Below are 10370 nucleotides of genomic sequence, written 5' to 3' on the forward strand. Positions count from 1 at the left end.
ACAACAGATGTTATGGTTAAATTCAAATTTAATGATACATGCATATTTCAGTTCTGGATACGAGTGTTGGAAAATGTCACACACACAGTATTATGTGAAGGTTTACTTGCTATAAAGGAGAGAAAAAACGTATTACAGATTACAGCACTACCACAGATAATGTGTATGGATAAAAAAAAAAAAAATTACAAATATTATTTCAATTCATGGGTGATCTGGAAACCCATAGCTAATAAATTATGTAATCTAATATGTCTAATTTGAGAATGGTTAAAGATGTCACTAAAACATTCGACATGTCTGCATAAAACCTTACGTTATTACTTTGTGATAATAACACTAGGCCCCGGCATGGCAATGGAGCTCGATCAAATGGCAAAACAAACCTGGGATGTGGCTTCTTCCACTCAACACTCAATCTACTCTGTCAGCATATCAAAATACTACACTGCACCTTTAACCATAGATAAACGTTGTACTTAAGTCGTTAAAAAGGGAAATATAAATGTTATAGGCCCAGCGTTCGGTGATGGAATATTGAGAAATGTGGAGCACGCGCGGCTACGAGCTCAGCACCGAAGAGCATCCTCTCACCGGCAGTTTGTTATATTATTAAGGTGCCTAAGTACAGTTTATGGCATAAATCGAGAGATCGTTTGCGAGGTGTTTACAACCCTCTTGGATCCGCCCCCCAAGCCACTGTTAGTAAATACTGGTGGCACGAGTTCTAGAAGCTTCAACAAAAAAATAATTGAGTCATTAAATCTCTCTTATTTTAACATTATTTCAACATGATTTCAACATCTTTGTATTGATAATATGATTCATCATCATATATGATTGATCATTACGCAGCACATTCTCTGAAGTCAATGATTCTTTGTTTTCTGAGCTCTGGGAAACAATCAACCTTAATCAGAAACTCACTCTCCCAAGAGAGTCAAAGACAAGCCAAAGGTACTTCTGTCCTCCACATGAGATAAAAACACCAACCACTCATTGTGCTGATCACGGGAGTAGCAGCAGAAAGGAGACAAGTACAGATCAGAAAATTCCCCCACTGTCTTTCTGACACACACAAACTGTGTACATTGTTGTTCGTCAGTCTCTCTATGTTCACAGGAGTACAGTTAGCAGAAAAACAGGGTGTACCTGTTGACCTTCACATACACAGAAATCAAATGTGGAAGAATCAAAGACAAACAGACTGTTTAGAAAAATGATATGAGCACTTAGTGTCAAGTGACCTGGTTTAATGTTTTATCAATTAACACCCAATTGATATAGAAGTGATTACATGATATATTTACATACCTATATACAGCTCTAGAAAATATTAAGAGACCACTCCTAATTTTTCTTAAATTAGAATCTCTACATGTATGGCAGCCATTCCCATTGCAGGGTCTGTTAAATTCCAACACAGGCACACCTCATTTTACATAATGAGGTACCAATTAGATGATTACCTGAACCAAATCTAATTTAACGATGAAAAGTATGAAAAACACTGCTGTGGTCATCACTATCCTCTTGCAATAGGACCAGCTGGATGGCAAAAACATTTCAAGTAGTACCTCAAAGGTAATTTGAATTAAAAATAACTATTCAGCATGACAAAAAAAAGCTTTGAGTGAGGAAAAGAAGGGTTCAATTCTGGCTTTACTAGCAGAGGGATACAGTGAGTGTCAGGTTGCTTCCATCCTGAAAATTTCAAAGACAGTGGTTCAGAAGAACAAGGTCAAGCAACAGACATTGGGGACAACAAAGCTACAGACTGGCAGAGTACGAAAACGACTGTCCACTGACCGAGATGCTTGTCAACTCATTGGAATGTCACTCAACAACCGTAGGATGGCAAACAGCAGCTGGGGTGAAGTGCATGGTGAGGACGGTTCCAAACAGGTTTCTAGGGGCAGGGCTGAAGTCATGCAAAGCTAGAAAAATGCCCTTCATCAATGAGAAGCAAAGAAGAGCCTGGCTGAAGTTTGCAAGAGACCATAAGGATTGGACTGTAGAGCAATGGAGAAAGGTCCTCTTCACATCCCCTTTTACATACTTGTCTCAATCTAAACTGATCAAATTTTGCGTAAACAGAAAAATTATGAAATAAATAAATTCTGAGGATTCATGATTGAATAAATTGAATATCAATAAAATTTGCAATGACAAAAATCAACAGTTCTGAATTCAGTTCTGGAATTATAAACATTCTTGGGTAATAATAACATCGCCCCAACAAAATGTCAAAATGTATAAAACTGAGGCACTGACAACTTTTGAAAAATACTTTCTATAGACGCTGTGGATTTACCCTTCAAAAGTTTCATGATTTTATGTTCACAAGTAGTTTTAATCTAGTTCTGCATTGGACAGTTTGCAGGAACTCCTCTGTGAGGTCTACAAGACACTCTTTTAATATCCATCTGGACTCTCCTGACCATCAGGGTCACCTGACCATTCTGTCCAGCCTTTCCAATCAGGGCCACAACGTCTTCATGTGTTTTCTGGTTCACGGGCACGTTGTCCACGGCCACCAGCTCATCGCCCCTCTTCAAACGGCCGTCGCGGTGAGCTGCCGAGTGTCTCACTATATCCGTAATTAGAATCTGTTAAAAGATCATTATTATCAGTATGATTAGCCTGGACTAAATAATCAACAAGATTTAGGTCATGTGTTCTGTACACATTTAACAAGTATAACTTGTTGTCCTTAAACTGAATTTAAATTCTGTCATTCTTCTACTTCTCCAACTCTACCGGCTGTTTCTTCCTTGGTGTGTGTCACTCTGTGTGTGTGTGTTTGTGTGTGTGAATGCATGTTTGTGAGTGTTTCTGTTTTGTTTTACAGAGATTTTGACATCGTCTCTCACCTTCTCTGAAGTCTCACGTCCTCCAACAAGTCTGAACCCAAATCCCTGGTCCCCCGTCAGCATGTTCAGGGTCATCACCAGACCGAAGCCCCACCACTTCCCAGAATGCTGCTTCTTTGCTGAAGTCAGATCAAAAATGCTGATTAATGAGCAGGACATTCTACATGCAACAGACCAAATGTTTATTGATTAATTAATTTAGCCTTTATTTAACCAGGTAAGACTTAAGTTTAGAATTACGCTTTTCAGGCAGTGGCCTTTCTTTCCATCCATTTCATCGGAAATGTCTGTGCAACCAGGACACAGCATCAACATCAAGATGTTAAAGTTGATTGTCCTACACTGTTTCAAATGTGGCTTGGTGAATCCTTGAAGTGACTTTTTGTTAAATCCTAAATTCCCTCTCATGGGACGACTCGTCTTGAGTTAGGAGACCGAAATTAAAATTCACTCAGGGACAATTCTTTAAGTATTTTTGTCTAGACTTACGCATGTGTCCTTATTATATTGTGTTGCTCAGATAGACTGTGATGTGGAACTGTGCTCAGGTGGTAAAGTGGACATGGTGAAGTCTACCTTTGCTACAGCTGTAGCTATCTGGCCTTAATGATTATTTATGAGGGAATTTTATGAATGGGAGGGTGGGCAAAAATGATTCCACAATAAGGAGATGGTTATGTAACACATTTATGTTGCTTTTATTTATTTTTTACAACACCTGGTTTGGCCTTTGTAACTAATTATCAAATTTAATTCAGGCCTCATAGTATGACTGACTATTTTCACAGACTAACAGCTTCTGAAAATGTGCAGTAATCAAGCAATTAAAATGAAGTGCCTGAAGACATTTATGGACATGCATAGACTCAAAGCACCACACATGTGCGATCCTGCCCAGTGACAGGAAGAGGTTAGAATAAGAGGTGGAGTAACTGAAGTTTTCTTCATTATCTACATTACTACTGTATGTGATGAGTTACAGTTTTTTTTACCTGAACAGGACATCTTCTCCAACTCTTCTTGACAGATGTGATCCATTTTTTTAATGAGCTCAGTGACTTCCCTCTTCAGATCATCAAACCCCAGAGAAAAGCTAACGAGGGAACGGCATGGTGCTTTGGGATCAACCAGGTCACCAAGAGACTGGGCAGTCTGTAGAGAGACAGATGGAGAGATAAATACAAGCAGATAGATGGAGAGATAAATACAAGCAGATAGATGGAGAGATAAATACAAGGAAAGTCAAGAGAAAGATGGAGGGGTAAATAGAGGGAAAGAGATGGGAAAGGAAGAGAATACGGTAGGTAGGTTTTCATCGGCCGTAGCTAAAATCTGGTTCCTCATGTTATCAGGTTAAGGGGATGAGGTGAGGGTGATGAGGTGAGAGGGGATGAAGTGAGGGGGATGAGTTGAGGGGAAGAGAGGTTAGGAGGAGATGACGAGGGAAAATGACCTGGAGGAGGGACATGTGGTCTTCGGTATGTGAAAGCTGCTCCAACTCATCGTCTCTCCTTAACTCTGCTATCTCCTGCTCCAGTTGCCCCAGGTGTTCTTCAACCCGACTCAATTCAGCCTTCTCCTGGGCTCTGATCATCTCCTTCACCTCAGAGCGTCTTCTCGCCATGGAGCAGATCATCTCAGCAAAGATCTTCTCACTGTCTTCCACAGCTGTCTGTACTATGTGCTGTTTGGACAGAGATGGGCGAGTAAAATAAGGTTTATCTTTAATCATCAGGAAACCTTTTTAGTGTTATAACATTGACAGTATCTCTGTTGCCATCCTACAAGATCTACAAGACCTACAAGATCTACAAGATCTGTCTGCTGTGTTGTTTCAGGTTCTGCACAATTTGACCCTGCAGATGTCTCCTACCAGGTGACAGGGAGAGGACCTGAGTCTGCCCAGATGTCTCCTACCAGGTGACAGGGAGAGGACCTGAGTCTGCCCAGATGTCTCCTACCAGGTGACAGGGAGAGGACCGGAGTCTGCCCAGATGTCTCCTACCAGGTGACAGGGAGAGGACCTGAGTCTGCCCAGATGTCTCCTACCAAGTGACAGGGAGAGGACCGGAGTCTGCCCAGATGTCTCCTACCAAGTGACAGGGAGAGGACCGGAGTCTGCCCAGATGTCTCCTACCAAGTGACAGGGAGAGGACCTGAGTCTGCCCAGATGTCTCCTACCAGGTGACAGGGAGAGGACCTGAGTCTGCCCAGATGTCTCCTACCAGGTGACAGGGAGAGGACCGGAGTCTGCCCAGATGTCTCCTACCAGGTGACAGGGAGAGGACCTGAGTCTGCCCAGATGTCTCCTACCAAGTGGCTCTCACTACTGGTGTTCCCCAGGGCTTAGTTCTAGGCTGTCTTCACGTCTCTCTTTATATAAAATCACCTTGATCCATCACTCAAACAATAAATGCTCTCCTATAACTGCTACACTGATGACAACTATTTTTCTACTGCCCCTTACTGATACCCAGGAGCCAACACATCTGTGCACCCATTCATCTCCCTGTGGATTTTGGTTCAATCATGAACAGACAGAGCTGCTCTTCTTCTCCGGGAAAGCCTGTCCACTCCAAACTCTCCCCATTATCCTTGAAAACTCCACAATGTGTGCAAGGAATTGGTGTGACTCTAGACACATTGGGAACACTCCCATGTAGATCACTCATTGTTCCTGGAGAATGGCCAGCTATCTTGCTTCACATTTCTACAACAATGTCCCTTTTGTTCTGTTCTAGGCACTAAGTTTATTTTAGCATGTGTCATGTTGACTTCAATGACACTCCCTTATTTTCACAAATGGTACAGGTATGTCAATGCAACTTTGTTTCCAAATTATTGTTGTCTTTTGAAACAGTCCGAATTAGGAATACACTGATCACAAGTTAATTCATGCTAACTGGAGTACATCATTATTTAATAATATAGCTTGAAGATATAATCTAATTAACCAGTGCTGAAGTATCTGCTGTTAGATCAAGTGTCAATATGCATTTTGTTAAATTCGGTTTTAGTACTCCCTAATAGAAGTTATTTATATTCTGTTTATGTCCTCACTGATAAAGGTTGTAATCTGTTTTAGTACTCACATTGATTAAGGTCATAGTCTGTTTTAGTACTCACTTTAATGAAGGTCATAGTCTGTTTCAACTCAATCAGCTTCCTTTCTCTCTCCTGGATCCTCTGCTGGTAGTGGGACTTCTCGTGTTTCACACCCAGCTGTTTCTATAAGAGACACCATTCACCTGTCAGACCAAACCTCGAAGTCCTCTACATATAGTCTCTAAAGCATGAATGATGCATGTTCCACTATATGTAAATAAATGTACTGTGAAATATTTAAATTTAACATATTAAAAAACGAGGAGCAGTTATACATTCAGTATATTCACAGTATTTACACAAGTCTCAAAGTCTGACAATAACAAATGCATGTTTCATAGAGGAAGGCTTTCTTTTGTGGCAAATTGCTACAGCTGAAAGACAATGTGGTGCCTTGTGGAATTCCATTCATTAAGCCTGCATTCATTAAGCCTGCATTCATTAAGCCTGCATTCATTAAGCCTGAATTTCTTAATGAATGGAAAAACTCTCTGGAAGTGGCCGCTGGAGGGTCTAATAAGCCTTTACATCTTCCTAATTTTCACTCCCTCAGTTTTCACATGCTTTCCTTTTCGATTCCGATCTCTTCACTTAAATACAGATTGGAAACCAAAGCTCCTGACCAGTTATGTGAGACTTTAGTTCTGTTTCTGGAATAACACAACTGAGCATGCTGTCGTTTTCTGCTAAATGTTGAAAATGTGTAATGATTTAAAACAAGCTTTTCTTTCAGCTTTTTCTGCCTCAGCTGACACCGGTTCATGGCCTTTGTTCATTCTTGACACAAAAATATCAGAGATACTGCTGACCAATAAGGCAGAAAACATACAGCAGTTTGTCATGACGAGAGATCTTGACCTGTATTTGGGTTGAGGTGTCGACCAACTTGTGCTTCTTTAGTTCCTCAGATTGGTAGTGAGGCTGAAGATGGGTGTCACAGTAAGAGGCCAGACACCCCAGACAGGTCTTGACAGCTTTAAACCTTCTCCCAGTGCAGACATCACATGCTACATCTCCAGGTCCGGCATAATGGAGAGCAGAAGGAGACACTTGTAGTCCTGTCTTCAGGTTCTCCACTAGATCGGCCAGCATGATGTTCTTCATCAGAACAGGTCTTGGGATGAAGGTCTGTCTACACTGGGGGCATCTGTAGACACCTTTAGCCTCATCTTGGTCCCAGCAGCCCTCAATACAGTCCATACAGTAACTATGTCCACAGGCAGTGGTGACTGGCTCCTTCAGATGTTCCAGACAGATGGGACAGCGAAGAGACTCCATTGTTTCTGTCATTTAAGATGAATGTAAGACTCACTGACTGACTCACTTACTGAATGACCAGGAGATTGACTTACTGAGCAAATACATTTTGCTTTGTCAAGCACCCATAAATAATGGGAGGAGCCTACAAGGGTGTTTGTGTGAACTAGTTTTTAGAAAGAAATGAAAGTGAAGGGAAAAGAATAGAGTAGAAAAGAAAGTGTGAGAGACAAAGTACTACACCTGTAATGCAACACCTGGTTACTAATAGAGTTTAAGGACTACAGATCAGTGTTTCCCAATCCTGGTCCTGGGGACCCAAAGGGATGCACGTTTTTATTTTTACCCTAGTACTCACACACCTGATTCAAATGTTGCCCTACCACTCACACACCTGATTGATGTAATCAACCTATCATCAGGTCTTTAGTTTGAATTAGGTGTGTGAGTGCATGGATGACCAGGTGGACGGGATGACCAGGTGGACGGGATGACCAGGTGGACAGGGACAGGGATGACCAGGTGCACGGGATGACCAGGTGGACAGAGACAGGGATGACCAGGTGGACAGGGACAGGGATGACCCAGATGGCGGTGGACGGTGACTTATGGCAGGGTAAGAGGATCAGGTGGAAGTTGTCACACATCCTGTAAATGCATCATTTTAAAAGCTGCAAAGCTGCCCGTAATGGAGCAGATCTGTAGATGTTTTACAAATTACATTTTTCATTCAAAACATTTTCTCAAGTGTTGAAATCAACTTTGTTTCATTTCCTTTCAAATTCTCATTAATTAATGTTTAACTCGTAACACTGTCGCTGTATTCTCAGCATGAGATGTGGAAATGAAAGGATCCTGGCCCAGGTCATCTGGTTTCTGGGGGCCAGTTCCATTCGGGCCTGGAAATTTATTTCCCGAGATATAATATCCTCTCCTACGAGACCACATTACTCACGGTTCTAGCCTCTGCCAAATGCATAGGCAATATGTACAGATCATCAGCACACCGCTCCTGGGCTGAATTTACCGGTTCCCGAAGCAACGTCACGAAGTAGGCTCAGCAGATTAAGGCCAGGCCCATGTCCTGCAGGACAAAACCCTTTTTCACTTTAATTTGTCCTGTTTGCATCTGAGGACCTGCATAGTTTTGGTGCCCTGTACCCCTTACTTGACCCAGACATACTGGATACGAACCAAACCAAAGGGTCTTGTTCTGCTCAGCTCTGTGCCTTGTCAAGCCTTGTTGGAGCTGACAAGAAAAATAGGGACCTACTCATTCATAACTTAAGTTTCCATTTGACAGTTCTCTGTTCTGTTCAATTTTGTTGTTGCCAGAAGAAGATATACCAGTTGAAATTCCTGCTGTATGTTGAGGACACCCTGTCTACTTGAACATTCTTGTAAATGTATAGTTCTAGGAAGTTGTACTTGGGTGACAGATTTGCCCTGCAGGGAGTAATGAATGTGACTGATGAGTGATTTCACATGAAGTGTGAGCTCTGAAAGGACGTTTGACTGAGGAAAATTTTTTCCCTATCACAAAGCACCATTTTCACTAGTTTTGTCTGGAAAAAATAGTATATCTATGTTTTTATCAACCTGTCCATACAGAACTGTTGAACAATCTATTAAGGATTCATTTTTGCCAGAACAACATGGAAGATTCATTAAACATTTTCAGATTTCTGATGCACCTTAGTAAATGGTTTCTTGATGAACAGGTACCTGAGGAAATGGTTGATTACACCAAATGTATTGTCCCAAATCATAGCAGGTTGTACATGGAATTTCTTACCCAAAATGACATCTATATAATATGTCCAGAATCACTCAAACATAACCCAAAATCTGTTGAATTAAAGAAAAGGTTTATTTTTCAACAAAATAATGAGTGACAAGAAAAACACAAACAACAAAGAAGGTCCCAAGTATTTTTTTGTTTCTGAAAAAAAATATTGGAAGATCAGGATGTATCTTAATGAATCTTTATGACTTCTGTTTTTAATGTATCAATTCAGCCTAATTGATTATACATATTGGAGAAAGCAGTTGGTTAAAAACATATCAAATCCATGAATGGAAAGTTAAGTAAACTCAACATTGATCGATATTATATTGAAATGCAACATATTCTGGTCATGAAATCCACTACATACCGTATATTCTACCCTTGGTCTGGGATTCAAACCAGTGACTTTGAGGTAAAGTACCCTTGGTCTGGGATTCACAACTCTAACCACCGGGCTGTCCATACCACACCTGCTTATTTATAGAGAACAGGCTTGTTAACACACCACTAGCTTTACCATACACCTGATATGCCACTATATTACACACGCGCACACACACACACACAGACTATCTATATAAGAATCCTTGTGTTTAAAGGTGCTGTGGTGTTAACAGGTGCTTGCTTGGTCTCTGAGAAGGAGGGGTGTGTGGCCCAGCTGCGTGGGGTCTGTGACTCAGTCCTGTGTGACATTTAGTGTTAAAGCGTTGACACGTGCAGTGTTTACAGCGAACGTGATTTCAGGAAAACGTCTGTGGAGATCCCTCTAAAGGCGGCGCCGTTGGCCGTCCAGAAAATGCTCCAGTAGTTCAGTCCCAATCAAGCTCCTATTCTCCAGCCTACAAGGGTGTTTGTGTGAATGAGTTTTAGAAAGAAATGAAAGTGAAGGGAAAAGAATAGAGTAGAAAAGGAAGTGTGAGAGACAAAGTACTACACCTGTAATGCAACACCTGGTTACTAATAGAGTTTAAGGACTACAGATCAGTGTTTCCCAATCCTGGTCCTGGGGACCCAAAGGGGTGCACATTGTTGTTTTTGCCCTAGTACTCACACACCTGATTAAAATGTTGCCCTACCACTCACACACCTGATTAAAATGTTGCCCTGCCACTTACACACTTGATTGATGTAATCAACCTATCATCAGGTCTTTAGTTTGAATTAGGTGTGTGAGTGCATGGATGACCAGGTGGACGGGATGACCAGGTGGACGGGATGACCAGGTGGACGGGATGACCAGGTGGACAGAGACAGGGATGACCAGGTGGACAGGGATGACCAGGTGCACGGGATGACCAGGTGGACAGAGACAGGGATGACCAGGTGGACAGAGACAGGGATGACCA

The 10370-nt window shown here is 41.6% G+C and overlaps 1 protein-coding gene across 1 annotated transcript; it reads right to left on the reverse strand.

Moving 5' to 3' along the window:
• Positions 1-1812: 1812 nt before the first annotated feature.
• LOC105030433 (E3 ubiquitin/ISG15 ligase TRIM25-like) lies at positions 1813-7308 on the reverse strand. The gene is made up of 6 exons (XM_034287704.1): positions 6837-7308; positions 6000-6101; positions 4327-4557; positions 3866-4025; positions 2874-2992; positions 1813-2609 (listed from the first exon to the last, which is right to left on the reverse strand). Exons 1-6 carry the CDS (start codon positions 7266-7268, stop codon positions 2358-2360), a joined length of 1296 nt encoding a protein of 431 aa, XP_034143595.1. The 5' UTR covers positions 7269-7308; the 3' UTR covers positions 1813-2357.
• Between the last annotated feature and the right edge of the window lie 3062 nt (positions 7309-10370).

The sequence above is a fragment of the Esox lucius genome, chromosome 18 (assembly GCF_011004845.1).
Source record: "Esox lucius isolate fEsoLuc1 chromosome 18, fEsoLuc1.pri, whole genome shotgun sequence".
Lineage (NCBI taxonomy): Eukaryota > Metazoa > Chordata > Actinopteri > Esociformes > Esocidae > Esox > Esox lucius.